The 22,549-nt window shown below is 34.0% G+C and overlaps 1 protein-coding gene across 2 annotated transcripts; it reads right to left on the bottom strand.

Annotated features, from left to right (window-relative positions):
• Positions 1–3,826: 3,826 nt before the first annotated feature.
• Positions 3,827–21,204, bottom strand: LOC130623710 (uncharacterized). 2 transcript variants are annotated; one of them, XM_057439221.1, is made up of 12 exons: positions 21,042–21,203; positions 15,814–15,929; positions 15,035–15,109; positions 14,307–14,375; positions 13,462–13,611; positions 13,188–13,240; positions 11,872–12,054; positions 10,430–10,492; positions 10,117–10,215; positions 7,557–7,625; positions 6,059–6,516; positions 3,827–5,128 (listed from the first exon to the last, which is right to left on the bottom strand). In XM_057439221.1, exons 1-12 carry the CDS (start codon positions 21,166–21,168, stop codon positions 4,938–4,940), a joined length of 1,653 nt encoding a protein of 550 aa, XP_057295204.1. In that variant the 5' UTR covers positions 21,169–21,203; the 3' UTR covers positions 3,827–4,937. The 2 variants fall into 2 exon arrangements, with proteins under 2 accessions (XP_057295204.1, XP_057295205.1); XM_057439222.1 differs by lacking the exon at positions 7,557–7,625 and having other exon boundaries at positions 21,042–21,204.
• Positions 21,205–22,549: the final 1,345 nt, after the last annotated feature.

The raw sequence follows: 22,549 nt of genomic DNA on the forward strand, positions 1-22,549 counted from the left end.
CAAGTCATGTGAGGAAAATTGGGGAGATGGCACATTGTGTTGGTCGTTGGATGTTGCAGGCAGTCGCAGTTGCGGACCCTAATTGGTCTGCGTAGCTTAAAATGAGCAATAAATATCCTAGGACTCCCCATCTAAGCCATGGGCCCTCCTGGAAATAATAGACAAGTTATATCCCGCGATATTTGTGAGGCTAGCTATCTGTATATCGATTCAGTTTACAGAATACTGTTGCAAAGTTAAATTGAGCTTTCCTGGTGTTTAGCTTATACTTTCCGTTACAATTTTGTGACTTTTAACCGATTTATTAAGTACTAAATTTAAATCCTTTTCCGGTTAGGCGCCCCATTTTTTATTTGTCCTCTACGGTAGTATAACATTTATACTTTTACAAAACGCTCATGTCATGGGTGAATGATGAATTATGTGGCAAAGTACGGTAATTTTTTTTGTTTTTCATAACTACGTATATATGCAGAAAAATAACATACATAAAAATGACAAGTGATGCACATAAAACATAACTCGTAAACTGCAAAACGATATAACTCTTTTTGACAAATGGTACGTATTTTAAATCGTACTCTTTCTGTCTCGACACTGTTAAGAATAAAAACGTGCGCTACGGATCTTTTTTTTAACGGACCATAAGAGTTAAAAGAAACAAAAAACATGCTCGATAGATACAATGAGGAAGCGCTTAATAACAGAGAAAATATTTAAAAGTGCGCAAAACTACACCAAATTATAGTTAAATGTTTCGTACAGTAAATGTAGAAATAAAACAGTTTAGAGTCACTTTTTTCTGGAACTTTTTCTGTACTTCAAGCGCTCATATTTAAGCCTTGTTTGTATTTGCGACATGTCAAAGTTTTGTAGTACACGTTTTCCAACAGAGTTTGATTCGAGTGTACGTTTTACTCTATTGATGAATATTGGTCCAGAACGAATGATTTCAACACACTTTTCGACAATGATTATAGTTTTAACATTCGAGAAAAGCTTTTCCTACGCAGAAACTGTATTTTCATAATCATCATATTCACTTTCTACGTCAACATCTTCGTTTTCATCATGATGCTTATCTGCTATATAAAAACAAATTTGTATTTTCGTATTGTTAAAAATAAAAATACAAATATGTAACTAACAAGAGCACACCACATACTATATATTAGGCCAAAACTAGAGAAATATTGGATTAGGTCAACTACTTTGAGTGTAGAAACTTTCGCAACAAAAATATTTGCAAATTGGGAATTTCACCAAAAAAATGCATTTCGCGAGTTTCTGACTGTGAAGTTTCTGCGCTTTTTCAAAATCAATTAAGCAAGCGAATAGCACAACACAAACAATAACACACCTCCCTTTGACACAATTCTTTGTACTCAGTTGCGATAGAAGAGCATGAGTTGTCAGCAGCATCATTACCAACTATTGAAAGATAGGAAACGAATAATTTTGATTTTAATAAGAAAACAGGGCACAATTTTCATGAATTCACACAAGGCAAATAAAAGCCACCAATACAACATATAAGGGAGAAAAACGCGATAGTTTTAAATACCTTTCTGCTCTTCCGTAACTCCATAGCGCCAGTAGCTTCTCAATTTATCCAAAGTCTGCCGATTAGTCAAATTAACAAGATGGTTAAACTTTTCACGTAGATCACGTCCATCACCAATTCGAACAGCTTTCGCAGTCAAAAACTACTTAAATAGAGTTTCCAACTCTCCGACTTCAGCATTAGTCCACGTTCTTTCGTAAATATTTGTTTTGCTACGTTTGTTGAAAGTTTCCTCCAAGACAGCCTTTCCTTTTCTTTCAAACGATAGTATTTTTTTAAAGGTGCTCTCAGAGTGCATCAACAGGTTAACAACATATGGAGCTTCCCTTGAATTTTTATCTTCTATAATGGTGGATCCAGACTTTCGAAATATATTTGAAGTGATGTTTTTCCTCACTGGGGGATCGTTTTCACCATTAACACTGGACCTTTTCCAAGTGCTATTAATTTGTTTCGATATTGCTCCAGATTCTAACATCTTGCCATAATATGAAACAAAAACATTTTTAAGGTCACTGTGAATCTGACTGTGAATTGAATCGATAAAAATTAAGAGCTGTTGGTACAAGGTTTCGCTCGTAGACAGATTAACAGGACCGTGTTTCCTAAATGTCTTGTGACGTTTTACTTTAATAATATATTTACCATCACAAAATACAGCAGCCTTCACCTCTTCGATGGTTATTTTGCTAGGTATGCCAGGCCTAATTATAATTATTTTCGTTATGAGAAAATACCGTACACACGCATATTCTTGACGAGACAATGCGTTTTTTCGGTAAAGGGTACAAAAATAATTACAGAGATAGCCTCTTTTGCATTGCCACTATACCGTTGAGTTTGCTCAGACGTGACAAGCACTTGTTGATCCTCCATCTGTCTTTCAAGGTGCTGTATCTCTACCGTTTTATTATAGATTTGCTCCATCGAGATGCACTAACTTTCATCCTGGTGTTATTTCAGGTAGGGTGTTATTCCAGGTAGATGGATCTCCCCAGTAAGGAGAAAGTCATAGAAGTGTGACAGTAACAAAATATACCGTTTAATGGTTAAAGCTTTGTATTTTTTTGTCTTTTAGGCATACGTTGTCAAAAAGATGTCGCGAATTTTATATGTGCTGACTAAATCACTGGGATTTAGGAAATCCAAAACTGCCAAAATATCTCTCAAAAATCTTGCGAACATCGGAAATGCCGCTTTTAAATGGTAGAGGCACTTGCGTAAGTGGCAATGGGTTCAAATTTGGTAATGTAGAATTTTATAAATATAAACTCTAAGTAAAGCAGAAACAAGCTATGCTCAGGATGGGATGTCATTTTTTTGCCACCCTGGGGTGTGTAGGCCTGTCAAACAGGCTATGCTTAAGATAGGATGTCGTTTTTTTGCCACCCTGGGGTGGGCAAGCCTGTCAAACAGACTATGTTTAAGATGGGGTGTCGTTTTTTGGCACGTTCTTTTACCAACTGACCAGAGCCATTTAATAATTCACGCAAATTAACGCCAGATGGAAACCAACCTTTAAGATTCACAAACAAAAATATTTTAAAAAAAACTTTTAGGTACGCTCCTGGTTACTCCCGCTCACTTCCCCTTTTGTTGCGTAAGAAATGTTGTAGATATTTTTTCAATTTCTACAAATACTATTATTATTCTGAATATTTATACAGGATGAACCCCTTCAGTGTTAAAAACACTGTGTTATTAATGTGAGTCTATGTTCTGAACGTATACATTAGGTATACACCAGCATTGCCGACCCTATTTCCCTCACATGGCAAGGGTTGACCCGTCCCTTTGGTATAGACACTGGCTAAACATGCCCGCACTGTGGACCGAACCACAGACCTTGTGATTACGAAGCGAACGCCATAACCACAAGGCCACGCACATTACAGAATTTTATTCGAAATGAAGCCTAAACAAATACACCAACTTCTTGTTAAGTTTGGAAATATCCGGTGAGTTTTTTCACACAACACTTCGGTTGGTTTACAGAGAATGTTTCATAACAACAATAACTTATACGTTGAAATAAAAAAAACTTTTACATTGAAAGATAAAATTAGTTGAGTATGAACATAATTACAATAATATTTTAAATGCTAAATCTAGTTTGTTTATTTTTTAAATATCATTTTAGCACCTACAGTTATATCCTGAAATTTTGTGACTTTTTCTAACTTATAACGGACTTTCTGATTGTCAAATGTTTTTTGATTCCGGGGGTAAGCCATTTGTGAACTCGAGGTAAAATATCTAAAGTAAATATTTTTTGTTATCTTGTTCTATGTTAACTTTTTCATTAAAAATAATTCAGTTGATAAAAATTTAATAGTAATGAAACTAGCAAGGTAAAATTAGGACGAGATGCATAATATAATTTAGAGATAAAGTTGATATTTTACAGAACAGACTTTCAATCATCCTGTGTTTGATGACGTTACAACACTCAATCCTATTGCCACTGTAATAACTCGACTTTGTAAAACATTCTCACTGTTTAAAATAAAGAAATAAATCTTTGAAACAAAAAAAAACAAAACAATTACATTTGTACTGCATGCTAAATGAGCAATATTTTGTCAATCAGTGAATGGCTGTCATGCCAATGAATGGCTGTTAACCAATGAATGGCTGTCAAGGAATGAATGGCTGTCAAGCAATGAATGGCTGTCAAGCAATGAATGGCTGTCAACCAATGAATGGCTGTCAACCAATGAATGGCTGCCAACCAATGAATGGCTGTCAACCAATGAATGGCTGTCAACCAATGAATGGCTGTTAACCAATGAATGACTGTCAACCAATGAATGGCTGCCAACCAATGAATGACTGCCAACCAATGAATGCCTGTCAACCAATGAATGGCTGTCATGCCAAACGCAAACTACACTCTTGAAAGAATAAACATTTCACACAAAACATAGTTGATCTATCTAACACCCCAGGCTTTCATGGTGGGCGGTAATTTAAAAAAGAAATTAATTAAAAAGGGGCGTTAGTGAAAAAATTCTTCCTACATTTCAGCTATTCTCTGTTGGGTTTATATGATTTTGTGTTCCTGAAGAAATGTTATTATCACCTTGCTTTCCATTAGTGCACACGATACCTTGTAAATTACAAACCGTGTATTTTGTTGTGTCAAAGAGACGTTTAAAAGGAGCGGGAGTTTAAAAGGAAGAGGGCGTTACATAGATCAAATATGATAATGCGAGTTTTAACGTAATAAGATTTAGGAAGGTTTGATCAAGGCAGAGGAATGCTGGGACTTGTTTTATCAAAAATAAATAAAAAGTTAACCGCGTGCAACATTGCATGGCGCCACAAAAAGTATGTACATAAATATAAAGTAAAAAAGAAAGATCGACAAAGACTAAAAATATCCTTGTTTTTTCATAGTGCGATACTTATCCTTCAACGATACTGACGTTCGACATTGATGAAACTTATAACGTCTCAAAATAGCCGCCCATTTTCCAACTCCAATATGAGAAATGCCCTCAATTAAGAATCGCTCTTCTTCGTCTGTAAAAGCAACTCTCTTGCGACGATACTGCGGTTCGTCTAAAAAACATAAAATTGCTTCATAATTGGCTGTAGAATAAACTGGTCGCACGTGAGTAACCAAGTGGCTAAATGTAAAAACTGAAATTTGGGCCGAAAATATAATCAAGCTACAGTGGCTGATCTAAGAAGGATGTCTTCTTAGATTAGACACAAAAATCAGTTTTTTAAAAAACTTAATATTGTAGAATTAATAGAATGCTTGCGAGAGCCCCTTGGTAGGATTGAACGCTAAAGCAGGAAATAAAATTACATTTTCGTTACTTACTATCCAAAATTTCTCTTCCCCCCGTTTAAGGATATATTTTGAAGTACTCTAAATAGCTCATAATAGCCAGGGAGAAATAGAAAACTTTTCGATTCATAGTTTAACGCAAAATTCTTTTTGTCCTAGAGACTCCAGAAACTTTCCCTTTTACAAGCTACTTAAAAATTAATCGCATACTGCACTTTCATAAATGCCAGAGAGTGTTGTTACCGAGCTTGAAACTGATATGTACCGTGATACTATAGTTATTTATGACGAAAGTTCAACGACCGATAACGAAAATAATGCTGTTAAAAAAACAACAACAAAAAATATTTCTTTTTGCAAGTCGGCTTGTTGTAAAATTAAAGTCTTTTTTCTGCATTTTTTAAGCTTGATTTTACGTTTCATTGCTGTAACTATACGCTATATTATAAGGTTCTTTTTACAAACACAGACACAGAAAATATTCAACCAAGACAAAGGCAAAAAGTTCAAAACGACATTGCCAAATTTTCACGCAATTTTTGTTGAGGAATATTTAAATTTCAATGCTTTTAAGGTTTTTTTAGAGGGATGGATATTACCGTTTTAAGGCTTGAAAGGCAACATCTTTGAAAGACCACGATGTCTCTAGATCTAGAAAGACCATTATAGGGCAATATAAAAAAAATAAAAAATACCTTCATTATCGGAATTCCAAGATATTGTCAAATCGTCATCTTTGCTTCCATCTGATCCAACTCTGACAAGTTTTTGGGGTTGCTCTTTTCGCTCTCCTCCACGGACATTAGTTTCTTCCCGTTCTTCTCGCTCTCCTACATGGATATTCCCATTCTTTGTATTGTCCTTATCAACTACTTTTTTCCGTTTACCTGCTGGTGAATTTAGAACGTCATTACTTTGCGTTTTCTCCTCTTCAACGACGCTTTTCTCTGGTACACATTTTCTCGCATTCAAATCCTCAGGACTTCCGTCATCTGCAGTTAACTCCAATATACTCGCCGATTTCGCTCTTTTGCTCTTCGAGAAACTTTTTCTTTTCACTGGGTAGGTTATCGAGTGTTTCCCTCCTCTTGTTTCCATCCTTGTTGGAGTTATTTTTAGCATACCATCATTGATGTCTTTAATTACACCCGAACTAAAGATAAAAAAAAATTGATACTAAAACACTAAATGGTAACAGATTTTACGAAAAAAATATCTGTCTGTTTTGAGACACAATGATTGTTTTTAACAGGAATATTGAATTTATTTTTTGTTTCTAAAATAGCGGAGAAAGAAAAACCTGCAATCTTTAGGTTTAATTCTTCAATTAATTTCTATATTAATAATAGCCGCATTTTGTCTGTCTCTGTGCGGACCTCCCGCTGAGTTAAAAAGACGTGCTACGGAAACACGAATATCAAATGCGATATTTTTTATCCACTTTGTTGCGGCGGGTAAATTTAAAGGACGGGTGAACCCATGGATTTTTCCACGGGCTAACGACTAGTCTCTATAATAATAACCGTCGTCTGTCTGTCTGTGACGGAAACACGAAATGCCGAAACACGAAATGCGATATATAAAGGACGGGCAATCCGTGGATTTGTCCACGGGTTGACGACTAGTCTTTTTAATAACAGTCGTATTCTATTTGTCTGTTTTAGCACGAGAAAAAGTCGTGTTACGGAAACATGAGATGCGATATATAAAGGCAAGAGACCCCGTGGATTTTTTCCAGGGGTTACCGACTAGTCTATAATACTATCCGTTGTCTATCTGTGATTTAACTTAAAAACCAGGAATGTTTTATTTCATAACGCCATAATAGTCACACCTATCAACTCCCGTGAAAGTATATTTCATTGCACTATGCAAACAAGTGGGCACAATGTACGCAGTAGCGAAACCCTGAAATCGTTAAAACTTTGAAAATTAGTCGAAGACGCTGGCCGAATAGCAAATGCGTAACTTCAAACATTTTAACGGCTGTGATCCATTAAAAAAGAACACCATAAATTAGAATTCGAACTTTTTTGTCATTTGAAAAAAATAATACACCTTGCACGACTCTTTTTAAACATTCTTTTCAGACAGTGCAAATCATTCTAATTTGAGAACGGAAATATTTATTTTTGAAGTTCATGTATTTTCAATAAAAAAATGGCATACAAAAATAAGGTTGCAATTCAGTACCTGTGGGGGAGTGCACAAGCACCATCTTCCTCCTCGCTACTTTGAGGCACAACCTCGTTTGTACGCCAACTAGAATTACCAAAATAAAGAAAATCTTTACATGTTTCTGTCAGATGCCTTAACCGAAAATACAAACGGTGTATACACTGCAGCAGACCTGCCAACTCTCATACATTGTTTCAACTAGACAAAAGTAATAAAAACGCGTAATAGTCGCCAACCTATCAATTCAGAAGGCCCCACTATACATTTAATGACTCAACTGGTAGCCTTGTGGTAGAGCGTTCGCTTTCAGTGCGGAAGGTCTTGAGTTCACACCACGGCCGCATCATGACAGAGACTATAAAAGTGTGAATGTGTCCTTTCTGCTTAGCGCTCAACATAAGAATTGGATTCATATCTTAGGCTGTTGTCTAGTTAAGCGATTGCTGTGCTTGAGCGACTTTTGTAGCTCAAATGTGAGTTCAAAATGCGTTAGAACCTCCTTGCAGGACCCTCTTGTAAAACAGTACCAATAGGGCCTGAGAAAATAAAATAATTTCAAATAATAGCGCGAAATAGATTTTTAAGCTTTATGGGTTAGAATTATCGAAAGCCCTCCTGACTTAAAATACGTTTAAAACAAAATATAAAGAAATTATTTGGCTACATAACTCTTTTAATAATAACAAGCAAACAGTACATCAAGATAAGCTCCGGACTACTTTTATATTTTAATACAAGTAATCTGTGCCTGCGTGCAAGATAGAAGTCGATCTACAGACGCACAAGATATATTTTAATCCACTTTGTTTTGACGGGTAAATTTCCGTGAACTAAAGATGGTAGCTGCGAATAGCGACGGGCGAATTCACTTGTTTTTTCCATCAGACTGCGAGATTTGAGAAAACAATACAATTTTATATCGAATCTAAGAGCTTCATCTATTTGAAATCACTACGATTTTAAAATGTTACCACAAACAAATTTTTAAATCGCCACACTCCCAAAGTATGGATTAGAACATGAAAACAGTAAATAAATTTTTTATAGTGGTGTGATGAAAGCTTAGCATTTGTACAATTTTGCTTAGATTGCATGCTCTGCATTTAAAATTTGGTACTTATACAGAAATACCACCAGCGAAGTCTACAAAAAGAGAGGACAAAAATTTCGACTTTTCTTTGATGTGGTTTTAGAGCAGGAAGCTTTAGCACCATTTTCAATTTAGCTACATTTCAGTCTTTATTTATTTATTTATTGTTTTTTATTGTGCGAAGCAAAAGGTTAAATATTTCATTGTTATACCATATTTCCTGTTGGTAATTTTGTTGGTAAGTTCATTATGGTTGCAGACAGTTTGCATAACCTGTAATTTATAGTTTCTACTATTTGAAAGTATATACAGGAAAAATCCTGATTAGTGTTACCCCAATCGAATAGTAGTGAGAAAAAAACCGGTAATTTAAGAGTAAACCTTTAATTAAACACTAGTTTATTTGGGTAGCTATGTAGGTGAAGTCGATAAGTCTGTGGAAAAATCAACTTAGGCAGAAGAACAATAAAACAAGGATAGGTTTTGGGATTTTTTTTCCTGTAAATGTGTATACCCGTACACTCTGTAAATTTGTATGCCCTCTGTTTTATATAGAACCCTCTATTGAATATAGAAATTGAAATGTTGATCAAGAAAATTTATGACGAACGGTTAAGAAGATATTAGAGTTTAAAAGTTTTGAAGACGTCATCAAGCTGTCTGTTTCAAAACAAGTGAGTTGATCCAGTTTTGGGGAACTTACCCAATTTAGTTCCAGGTGACCGCTAGTTACCCACAAAGATTAAGTCTGTTATATCAAGCCGTTTCCGAATATTAGCCTTAAACATAAAATTGCAATGCAATGGTTTCTCTAATTTTAAAAAATCCTATTGACGTCAGTCTAAAGGAATGACGTCGTGCCGTAACGTCAGAAAAGTTAAGAAATAAAACATAACGTTTTCGGCTACAGCAACGAAAAATGAACAAAACTGTTTAGCCTCTCAAAGACACACCAGATACAACCCCTCCTCCAAATTTTTTTACTTTGATGGATACATAAAACTATTATTCAAGGATTAATACACCATCTACATTTAACATCTACGGGGTGTATTTTACATGCTGGCTATAAGCCCTTTTTATACCTGTAATGGTGAAGAATAAGAAAAAGTTGATCTGAAAATTTTCTGAGCATCTACATAATTTGTTAATTATTTAAAAATTACTTCTGGTGTATTTTATTCAGTCAAAGTTTACAACTTTTCTTAAAAAATCTCGGCCTTATTTAAAATTCTAAAATTTAGGAGTAATAAAGGCTAATACAAAGATTGTTATTTATCTTTTGAAAGTAAATAAAAACTTTTTTCTTTGTAAATGGTATAGCAACCCTAACCCTAACCCTGACTAACTCCGAATCCTGAATTCCCCGAAGCTAAAGAAGGTAACTCATTGCTGTAAAACTAAATACATTGACTCTCTTCAACATGACTTAGTGGAACTTCAGTTTCATACACACTAAATAACAAATAAAAACAAAAAACAAACCTGCGTTTATTCACTAGACCAGGGTTGGTTCTTTTAAGCACAACTTTGCAAGGATAAACCTGTTCCATGGGATCGTGTTCAACATTTGCATTGTTGCAACTGCAAAGAGAAATTGTATTTTAAATACATCAACATTTTTTTTACATGATCACAACACATCCAGTCCTGCTAAGATTGCTAAATTTGTTTGTAAAGATTCAAAATTAAAATTTGAGTTTATTTTATTAGATAAACTCTTATTACACTGTTAAGATAATTTTTGCCTTGTGCCATCTGATGAAAGAACATTGCAATACGCCTTACAATAACTTACCGTTTATCAGGAAGAATACTTTGAGATTGCTCTTCACCCTGGCTATCTTGTGATCTTCCATCACTTAAAAAGCAACCAAAATAATCCTAACTTCATAAAACGTTTTTAAAAAAAGGATAAGCCCAAATTAATGCGAACTAGTCCTGAAAAATATTGCAGTTTTTTTTTCACGACTCTTTTAAAAACCAACCAAGGTAAAATAGTTTACAAAAGAGTAAAAAATATCGTAATGCATCAGTTAAACATTTACTTGCACAAAACTTGGAAGGGTAAAACATTAAAGTGATAGAAAAACTTGGTTGCAAAAATTGGGTAAAATTTATGCAACATCCCTTGGCCCGTTTTGTTATGGTCCAATGAAAAGTTTACGAAGTTTATAGGTTTACAAGTGTCAAATATCAGCATATTTTTATACCTGGGAGCAAGTGTCTGCAAATTACACTTAAAATTTCGATTTATGCCTCAGATTTTGTGGTTATCTACATGCAAATTCTCTTGTTGCAGTTGAACTCCTTTTCTGATGTAAATTACATGCTTTATTAGTATCTGACAAAAGTTGTTTTTTATCTGTAGATGACATAGTTTGTCATAGCACATTCTGTTCCGAGAATAGCTCTCCCTGATCAGACTTATGATCATGACGGGCAAGTATAATCAGTGTAGTCACGTAAAATAAGAATTACTTTATGCATCGATAACACATTGCCTGGCAGTGAGCAGTATTTTTTTTTTACCATTGTATATAAATCAATTTCTTTTCACATTACCTGCTTAAAAACGTTTAGAATAAAGAACAGTCAAAATAATATAACATTAATTTAAAGTTCCGTTGCCTCGTTTTTCTAAAACGTTTTAGAACATACTTTTGTAAAAAAAAAAAGCTTTATTTGTTGCATGAACCCTATACTATTCTTGAAAAATCCAGGTATCAGGCCAATACATTAGTGAAACTAGATTAAAAACTTTAAAATACCTTAAGTTCTTATTTAAAAAATCGCACCTTAAAAGGGTACCCTTTATTATGATATTGAAATACCTTTATTCACTGCAACACTTCAAATAACGTTTAAGGCGTTTATTAAACCTTTTAATTTTTAAAGGCGTCTTTTCGAGGGTTGTTTAAAAAATGGGGCATTTAATACACTATTATGTATCTTTCTTTTCTCTTGACATTGAAAAACGTATTTTCGTATGATAAAATCATCATCACTATCGACATGATTAATTGTATTAAAAGCTTGTGCAGCATAGACCATATCTTCTTGTATGTTTGCAATGAGTGAATTCAACATTTGTATTAAGTTTCAAATAAAGGTGCCTCTAACCTAAGAAAATATGTTTATTGAAAGAATGTCTATTAAAGGGTGGCATTTATTAATGATATTTGAGAGAGGGTGTTTTATTGAGCATTTATAGGAATTTGTTAGTTTATGAGAGCTTACCCTTGACTGGTCGAAATACTTTGTGATTGGTTCTGATCGTCTTGTGTTTGACTTTGATCGTCTTGTGATTGGCTCTGATCGTCTTGTGTTTGGCTCTGATCGCCTTGTGAATGGCTATGATCGTCTTGTGATTGGCTCTGATCGTCTTGTAATTGGCTCTGATCATTTTGTGATTTCCCACCTCTAAAAAAACAATTATAATTTTTTTCAAAGATGGCATAACCAAGTGACGTCAAAGCAGAAAGAGAAAAAACAAATGCAAAATTAAGGAATGTAAAAAAAGAATAGGTGTCCCTAAAATATACACACTAAATACACTTAAAAGAAACATAATTCCGCTTTTCCTAAAAAAATAGAATGAAAAAACAACAGAAAACTTTTCAGTTTACTGACTGGTTATTTTCATGTCAAACAATAAAATATGTTTAAGTGAAGATGAATTACTTATTCTTAAGTAATTCATTTTAAAGTTTGAACGCATGGGATATGTTACCTTGTTAAATCACTAAATAGTAGAGATTTTCTCCATTTTCCTTAACATAGGTAGTAGTGTCTTAATGGTAAAGGATTGTGTTTAGGAACCGGAGGTCTTTATTTGAAATCCAACTTATGGTATTTACAAAAGTCAAATCTCTCAGAGCTACTACCCTCTGCTTAATTCATTAGATATTGGTTTCTGTTGTGTTTCAAGGTGGGTAGATCCAACTGTGGACAAGATCAGGGGAAAATGTAGACCACTTTTGTAGTTGCCCAGTAGTGCAGCAATGGGTTAAGCGAGGTAAAAAAAATTCTATCAAAATAAATCAGGTTAACAGAAAATGTTTAGCAAATACAGAACCTGCAAATTATCAAACAATACAGAAATACATTAATTTCAGATATGTTAAAAAGAAATATCGATAAAAAGTTTGGAAATAGTGCTGCCAGAAAAGTAACCATTTGTTAACACCTAATAGTTCAATGCAAGGCGTGACTTACAAATCGGAAGGATGTAATCCTCTGACGTTTTAACGTTTATACTATAAAAATATTTTTGGAAAAATACAATAAATATACTTCGAACTGATTTGTCATTTACAAGTTCCATTAAACGTGCTTGTGACTTCAAGAATTGACTAAAATCAAAAATGTAACTAAGTGTTACATTTTTGATTTTGATGCTTACAGCAGGGAGAAAGGGGGTGAAATGTAAACATTGGGTTTATGTTCAGCATACACTTTTAGATTCCTGAGTTATCCCTAACACCTAATAACAGTAAGATTCACTGATTTTCGCTCATAAAACATTTCATTAAACAAATGAAAACAGCACTTGCACTTTATTAGTTTTTTCATAACGTATTTTTGCAGGATCCATCAACTTTGATATCTAGATAAAAAGAACACAATTATGTAGGATAAAAAAAAGTGCTGACATCAGGTATACTTTTCTTCCACCGTTAATAACTACGAAAAATGAATTTTTTAAGGTCTTCAGAACCATTTCAAGAGAATTCAGGACATTATAATTTCATTATATACTTTGTAAGACAAAAAAAAATTGGCTCTACAGACGACTGAAGTAAATTTTGCAACAAAAATGAATCATACAATTTCATATGCTCGCGGTTTTCCTAGCTTCTTTAGAGCACTGTGTATGAATGGAAACATCTTTGATTGAATATTTTCAAGTTGCAGTTCTTCAGGATATGTAGCATTTGTTTTGATATTTAGAAGGTAATCAATTTTGTCTTCGTAAAGCTGAAAACAAACAAAAAATAAGGAAATAAATAAAGTTGCAGAAAAATTTTTTCACTACACAGAATGCAGATGCACTACATTAGTTGTACTCATTACACCGCAATTTTCAATGCCTTTAATTAGAAAAAGTATACTTCATAAAAAAAAAACGAAATTGGTGTCAGAAACCTTCCAATCTTAAATGAGAATGATACCGATTTTGTGACAGTGTGGCAAGTAGAGTTTTTTTAAAAAATCTCTAGAACAATTTAAAAACAATTCTAGAGGATATTTCTAGATTATTTTCACACAAACATGGAACATGGCAGCAATGTAACAAACAGGAAGATCAGCAAATAAATTTTATCTTGCATGTTATTTTGTCCCAGTAATATTAACCTAAGGCGTTGTTTGTTGTTGTTTGTTGAAAAATCTGAATTTAAAATAACTTCAGAACAAGCATTGAAGGATTGCTTTTTTTAAATACCTTTCAATTCCAAAAAAAATTCCGGAACAAAAGGAACTCCAGACCCGTTGGCCACCATGTGTGCAAATTAAGTTTTGCAAATTTATGAACAAACATAAATCTGCAGAATTATCTTCCTATAAAGTTTCTAACATTTAAGTAAATGTAGTTTTTTATCTATACATGCGAACTGAATTCTAGTGAAAGGTTAAAATTAATTGTCCTGTTAGTCAAGAAGTAGAAATCTTACCACTTTATTGCGTTGCATAAATTGGCGAGCTTTACGAATATTCTGGTTTTCATAATGAATCAATGTAATCTACAATAAAAACGTTATGTATAATGAAATCTTTTTATATTTCGTTACTGTAAATAACAATTACCTTGTAAATTTCATGCAATGTACTGTGTAGATGCGAAAAAAGAAAAGTTGACCAATGCAGCACACTGAAATCATATTTATAAAGCCATAGAGGCATGAGGTAACTTTTTGAATTAACCACAGTAACAAATTTAAGTTAATTGCCATCACCTAAAAATGTTCACCCGTATCAACGGCAATGATTTTTTTTTGCCAGCAAAGTTTTTGTTATGCACAACATTTGTTTTGTTGTTAGTAACAAGATATATATTGATTTTATAACTAGTTACTGGCAACAAAAAGATGTTGACAGTAGAAAATTTCTTTTTATCACTACTTTAAGCAACAAAACAGAGTCAACAATTTTTTTATGCAGCCAATTAGAATGCAGTAATTACGCATGCAATGACATGCTGGTGTCACAAAAATTTTGAATGCAATATGATAAATGTTTAGGCAATTGTAAAAAACACAATTTGTTATGTCATTTAAAAAATTGTCCTGTGTCCCTGTTGCTTAAGATTTATGTTACAAGGACTGCAACTCTAGACATATTTTTTTATTACACTATTTTACTTTGAAAATATATTTTCCATCAAATAACACAACATATATACCATTGTGTTAAGGAATTTTATTACTGTTTGAAGGTCGTCGTTTTCTAAGTTTAGTGTGTTTGCCATCAGTGGTATCTAAAACAAACATAAATTTATAATAAATTAATACATGTTGCTGAGAGATGCTACAGTTTGATGGTACATCATATGCTAAATTTATTTGTTGAATTACGAAAACAATGCTATTGTATATATGACATTAAAATTGTGCAGAATTTCTTTTTCCCGCTCTTGAATTTTGGTGTTATTCACCAGAAAGTTTTTTGCTTACAAAAAATGGGTAATAAAAATAAATTATCAGCTTTTATAAGCTTGTCTTTTTCAGTCAAAGGAAAGTAGGTTTGAAATGCATGCTGGAAATAAAAGGGTATATAAATATTAAACTATGCAAGAGATTTTTTACATCGCAATATCTTTTAAAGAAATAAAGGGATGTGATTTTGGGGAATGGGTAGAAAACCAAATATTGTGTTGTTGTGTTAATCCATTGACTTGTTGTCATACTAACTTTGGTGCATTTTCAAGGTTATTTACAAATTACAAAAATCCAAAATCTTTAAAAAGTTTATTCTTTTAAATAAAATAATAAAACAAAGTGTAAAAACCGAAAAATGACATAATCGAGAACATGTACCCTTGTAGTTCAATCATGACAAACAAACATGGGTGTCAATTTTTATAATTGCATCAATTACATAGGTGCATGAGTGTTAATGGCAAACAATAATAACTTCACACCAATAAAGTATAACAAGTTATTACTCTTCCTAAATTCTTACTTGGTCCAAAAGTTGAAGGTGTCTATTGACATCTTTCTTGTCAAAACTGAAGATAACAAGACTGCACAACGTAGCCCAACACCGCATGCGATCATCTTTTTCTTCAAAGCGCAACACTGAATTAGCAAAAAATAAAAGATAAAAATTATAATACATAATATACAAACTATTTTCTAGTAAATTTTTGTGCCACAGTCATCATCATCATCATCATTCTTGGCTTAACGTCCGTTTTCCATGCTAGCATGGGTTGGACGGGGTATATTAATGACCCTCTTCCAATCTGATCTAGACTGTGTTAGATCTAAACTCAACTTCCTCTCTATCAAGTCTGTCCTTATAACCTCCTGCCAAGTCTTTCTCGGTCTGCCTCTGGGCTTTGCCCCAGGAACTATCAACTCTCTACACTTTCTTACCCAATTATCCTCCTCCATTCTTTCCAAGTGCCCCAGCCAATTCAATCTTCTTATCTTGATAACATCTTTAATTCTACGGAGACTTAGCCTGCTTCTTAGCTCATCTGAACTCTTTCTGTCTCTCAGACTGGCATTACACATCCACCTAACCATTCTCATATCATTCCTTTCTAAACGGTCAAGATCTTCCAGCTTCACTGCCCATGTTTCACTACCGTACAACATAACACTTCTTACACAGGCTTCATACAACCTACCTTTTACCTCAATTGACAGGACTCTGCTAGTCAATAAAGGAAGTAACTCTCTAAACTTTTTCCAATCAAAAATATTACTTCAATTTTGTTACTGGGGTCTAAATCCTTACTAAATTAACAAACTTTAAAGAGACAACCAGGCAGGAGTCAATAGTCACAAGGCAGTCCTGGTCATATGAATTTTAGCAGCTGAGTGATACTTTACTCGCCTCGATTGTCAAAGGTACGTGATTATTTTCATGCGTCTTGCCTAAATTGAGGAGAGTGATTATTCAGTTTTCATAATTTGAGGTGCGTGATAACACATATGAAAAGTGTGGTCGTCTGGTAGGCCTACTGAGTAATTGAATGTATTTGCATCTTTATTAAAGGATCGTCTCAAAATTTCCGTACGTTATTCGTACAATTCGTATCAAAACTTCGTATCAATGAATCAGCTCTTAAAAATTAGTGTCGGCATTCGGCGCTGCGAACGTAATTGCCGGCGTAAAATACAAGGATACCTTAGTTGCGTCAACAAAAAAATTGCCAACGTAATTTTGTTGTGAAATTTGAATGATCTTGACCGTTTAGAAAGGAATGATATGAGAATGGTTAGGTGGATGTGTAATGCCAGTCTGAGAGACAGAAAGAGTTCAGATGAGCTAAGAAGCAGGCTAAGTCTCCGTAGAATTAAAGATGTTATCAAGATAAGAAGATTGAATTGGCTGGGGCACTTGGAAAGAATGGAGGAGGATAATTGGGTAAGAAAGTGTAGAGACTTGATAGTTCCTGGGGCAAAGCCCAGAGGCAGACCGAGAAAGACTTGGCAGGAGGTTATAAGGACAGACTTGATAGAGAGGAAGTTGAGTTTAGATCTAACACAGTCTAGATCAGATTGGAAGAGGGTCATTAATATACCCCGTCCAACCCATGCTAGCATGGAAAACGGACGTTAAGCCGAGAATGATGATGATGATGATGATGAAACAATCAAAAATGGTCGGTCTTATTATAAAGAACGTAAGGTATAGAGAACATTAAAGTCGGCCCCTTTTCTTAATGCTGACACTCTTATGCTCGGCTGGTGCATTACATTGAGACTCGAACGAAAGACGGAAGACCATTTGGAACCATGCCACAAGTCAGTCCGACCTTCATCGTCACAGAATACTGCGAGAACAGTGCGCACGCACAAGTTAAATATAACCAGAACATGGGAGAGGTTAGGTGTCCTGTACCTTATAAAGCTTTCGAACGAATGTTCTCATGATGTAATACCAAAGAAAAAACATGTTGAATAAAGTTTAAAAAATCTTTTTAAAAGAGGAAAGAGAAATCAAATATGTTTAGTAATAATAATTGAAAAATTCATATTGTATTAAAAAGAGGTCCAGAAGTTTTGTCTCCCACACGACACAGCAGGCAATAAGTCAGCCCTGCCCTCGGTTTTGTGAGAAGAGATGTTTGAGTCTCCTGTACAGTTTTGCTTTATGTTAAGCTGTGCCAGTGACAAGCATTTTTGAAGCATGCCACTGGCGACTTCTGCAATATACAACCTAATGATGCCCTAACCTAATAAATTCATCTCGAAACATAAAAAGCCAGTAACAAACTGGAACTCATTTTTTTACTTTCATCCTTCAGGTGTTATTACGCAACGTATTCAATTTCTAAAAATAATTCATTTTTAAACGCGCATGTTTTTCATTCAAATTCCGAACTTTAATTCATTTTTTTCTTTGATTATTAATGTAGTAAATAATTACTTTATACAAAAGACATTTCAGGTGCGCATTATTGAAGTGACTAGGGTGTTTTTGGTGCGTGATTAAAAACGCTGGTCCATTGTTGCAGGAGCGTGCGGAGGTGCGGGGGCGCAATCACGCACCTCAAAAGACCAGGACTGCAAGGATACTCGAAGTAAGATTATATGCGCACAATGTTTTTCTTTGATTATTAGTGTAGTAAATAATTACTTTATACAAAAGACATTTCAGGTGCGAATAATTGAAGTGACTAAAGTGTTTTTGGTGCGTGATTGCAGGAGCTCTATTTTTGCAGGAGCGAGCGGAGGTGCAGGCCGCGATTGCGCACCTCAAAAGACCAGGACTGCAAGGATACTCAAAGTAAGATTATATGCGCACAATGTTTCGTGCGCGCTGCATTAATTTATTATTGTGCAAGTTCATGCACATGGTCATGAACACAAATGGTCACATAAACTTTTATCTCTCACAGGTCATTGATGCTTTACAACAAAGACTTTAAAACACAATGTTTTTCTAATTTTTGAGTTTTTATTTGTTGAATAAATGTTGAATGAGAAATTTCCTAAATGATCGAGTTTCAAATCCTGGCAGGAGGTAATAGGAACAAAGGTAATCACTTTCTTTGACGTTGCAGCTTTGGTTTCTGCAAATTTGATGTGCACATGTAGTAGTCAAAAGATGACATGACAAAAGAATTGATAGATAGTTGGTGTTTTTAGAATTCTATATAATTTAAGAACATTGTGTTCTGCATTTCTTGATCAAATATTACAACTACTTTTACTTCATAAATTACTGAGCACTTGAATTCGGAATTTTTAACCAGGGCTCTAATAATCTCCTTCGAAACTCTAAGTCTACTGAATCCCTTACAAAAAAGTGCTTTAATATCTCTACAAAAAAATGTCACTCTTAGTTGACCTTGTCTCATACAAAAAAAACAACGACACTCAAGTATGCCTTAAAAACAACAGCACTCTATAAGTCTACTATGTTTTTCACAAAAAAACAGTGCTCAGTGATTTGCATTAACAATCTTGGAAAAAAAATGAAATAAATATCACATGTATGTGCTTACTTATAAGCTTTTAAAAAGTATTTCTTATGCATGCAATTCTCGATTATTTATATATATACAGTATTCTCTACAATTAACGGACACTTCAGGCGTACACCTCTGATTAACGGACACTTAAGGCGTACACCTCTGATTAGCGGACACTTTGGTCATACACTGGTTGTTTTCTAGTCAAAGTCTCATAAAAAACTTTCCATAAAGCGGACATTTAATTACAGTACAGTCTGAATGTAATCTGCCCGTACACGCTAATATCACACCTTTGCGTGGAGGACGGCAGTCGTTTGTCTTTTGTTATAAGCGATTTGCGAGTATATATTTGTGTGTTAAAAAACAATGCGCTCGCGAAGAAATATCGGAGCAATTATATCTATATTATAATGCCCGTATCATCTGTCTGTCTGTATGTCACGCAAAATGGTAGCTTAGCTGCGCAATAGCGAGAAGCACGAAATGCGGTATAAAAAGGATGTGCGAACCCGTGGATTTTCCATGGGCTAACGACTAGTTTCTTCTAATAGCGAGATGCATTGTGTAAATGTATTGATAAGCTATTCCCTTAAGTGTTAGCGTGAAGTAATTAAATAATAAAAATCTTTCGCGAAGTTTTATAATACATTGCACGAGAATGTATTGTTGATTTAATTACTTAAAAAGATTCCACCGTGTTTAATCTAAGAAACATACGAGAAGCATTGTTCACAGCTATTAAATGCCGCTTTTCGTTTTTAAACTTTTAAAATGCGATTTAAAAAAACATTTCTATTGCCGCTTTTCGATTTTAAACTTTTAAAATACGATTAAAAAAACATTTCTATCGCCGCTTTTCGTTTTTAAACTTTTAAAATGCGATCTAAAAAAACATTTCTATCGCCGCTTTAAAAAAACATTTCTATACACAAAAATGTTTTTCTAACATTCATTTTAAACATTTACAACTTTTGTGTCCAGCTTCAATTTTCTTTATTAACTACTTTATCAGCTTGTCATGGCATATAGAACTAAACGATCTCAATAAAGAGGAAAGAGAAACTCTTCCCTCTATTAAGGAGAGACTAGAGATTGTTGAGATAAATAGCAGAAAACAACAATTTATTAAAAACTTATTTAAAATCAAATCAAATGTAAAAACAAATGTGAAGCGATTTTAAACAATTATGAAAGTGTGAGGGAAAAAGATGAATTCCTTTGTTTACATTTTCAGCGGTATATATATATATATTCTTTCGGTTCTGGTATCTGCATAGAAGGAAAAAGATAGGTGCACTAAAGTAAAGCAAATTAATTTTCAGTCTATTTCGTTATACAAAGGCATTGTTAGGGCAATAAATGAATTTAAATAAATCAGAAGACATCACTCTAAACTTGATATATAGCTGTACTTTAAAAACTCTAACAATGTTTCTGTGACCAAATCCTAGCTATTTTTCTCTGTTACGCAAACGCAAGAGTCAAAGAGCTCGCTACTGAAAAGTAAATAAATAACGCCATCATGCAGGATATAAATTGGGTTTATGTAGGTCAAGATTAGCATTATACTCTAGGACTTCCCATCTAAGCCATGCCCCCTTCTGGATATATTAGACAGAGTATATATTTGTGAGGCTAGCTGTGCAAAACATTCTGTTTATCTCTCTTTTTGCTTGTACAAAAGTACACAAGTTTTGCAGCAGTTAAACTTTTATAAAAAAAACAGAGCAATACTATTTTTATTAATACTACTTACGTGACCAAATTGAAATTTTTGTTATGAGGCATGATCTGCAGGGTTTTTTTAGAAATAGATTGCATATTTCATATGCATATGCTTCGCAAGTCCATGTATCAAATATTTCAGTTTCGTCACGCGCCATATTTGTTGCTTTTTAAAAACAAGTCTGTGTTTTTTTCCCGCGAAAAATTAACACAGACCCTCGCCCTTGCGCTGGCTTTATCCGTCTTCTTCCAAGACATGGCTTAGCTGACTATATGCACTAGTCAGCATATAGTCAGCATCTATCTATCAGCATATAGTCAGCATATAGTCAGCATATAGTCAGCATCTATCTATCTATCTCTAGCAAAATTAGTATTTCTGATAGGATAAGTTAGCGGATTTAGCTATGGTGTACTAGTGTAAATACACCAACAAAAATTCTGCTAAAAAAATTAAGGTGTATCTCTGTGAGCCTTTTTCTCTCTGATTTTTACGCCCATTATTAAAAAGAACTAGAATTAGGTGCATTTAAATATAATTTTGAAACTTTTGTTCAGGATCGATTTAATGGCTTGGTATTGGTAAATACCCACAAAAAGATGAAAATAAATTTAGATGACGTAATCGATATGCAGGCAATAAAATATCCAAAAAGACTTAAAATGTTAGATATCCTGAACGACGATTAAAAGTGTAACAGTATAAATCAGAATAAATCTTGTATATTATTATCTGTTGTTTAAATGTCCCCGTATATAAATTCCCTAAAAATAATAAGGCATGAGACCAATTTTTTTAAAAACAACATTTTAGTTACCCAAGTTGTATAAAAACATTCCAAAATATAATCTTCGTCAGCTAAAAAACTAAAAAAACCACCTACACCTACTTAGCAAAGATGAGTCTGAGAGATGATTTTAAGCTATTTTAGCCGTATAAGGGCGTTTAAGGGCGTTGGATTCCAGGGCTCCGCCCTTGACCCATTGGGGGCTCACAACGCCCCCCAAACCCCCAGTTGCAAAATTACCGCCTTGGCAGGCGGTGAAGTCTCTTCTAGGCTTTTTTACACCAGTCAATCCGCCCCTGGGATTAACAGGTGACAAATTACCGAAAACTCATAACAACAAATTCTACGATCTTGGAGATAATATTACGAGATCGATTTTTATAAAAAAAAACAATGTTTCTTCTACTTTTAATCACAAACTAACGCAAAATTTTAGAAGTATTGAAAAAGATTGACGGGCCTTTGCTCAAAAGTATCAAATAGGATTTTTTAAGTTAAAAATGCTCTTTAAAGTTAAGAAACATCCAGGCTAACTAAATTATATATTTTTTATTATAACAACTTATTGATTGATATTTATCTCGCCGTCCGACATACAAAAAGAGACAACAGGTCCTGAGATGGAGGTTGAACAGCAGAAATTTTTACCAGCCAATCAGATTTCAGGATTTCGATTTTTTATTCAGCTCAGTGTGTTTAAGTAAAAATCCATATCAAAATTGTTTATCAGAAAAACGCGGACAGCAGAGAG

This window comes from Hydractinia symbiolongicarpus, chromosome 13, assembly GCF_029227915.1.
Source record: "Hydractinia symbiolongicarpus strain clone_291-10 chromosome 13, HSymV2.1, whole genome shotgun sequence".
In the NCBI taxonomy this organism is placed as follows: domain Eukaryota; kingdom Metazoa; phylum Cnidaria; class Hydrozoa; order Anthoathecata; family Hydractiniidae; genus Hydractinia; species Hydractinia symbiolongicarpus.

Bases quoted from the DNA above. Each gene is read 5' to 3' on its own strand.
- LOC130623710 (XM_057439221.1), bottom strand. From the start codon at position 21,168: ATGGCGCGTGACGAAACTGAAATATTTGATACATGGACTTGCGAAGCA. The intron at 10,493-11,871 runs GTAAGCTCTCAT...TTGCTTTTTAAG, and splicing joins AGTATTTCGACCAGTCAAGG to TGATGGAAGATCACAAGATA. The intron at 6,517-7,556 runs GTACTGAATTGC...TTTTATCTTTAG, and splicing joins GCTTGTGCACTCCCCCACAG to TTCGGGTGTAATTAAAGACA.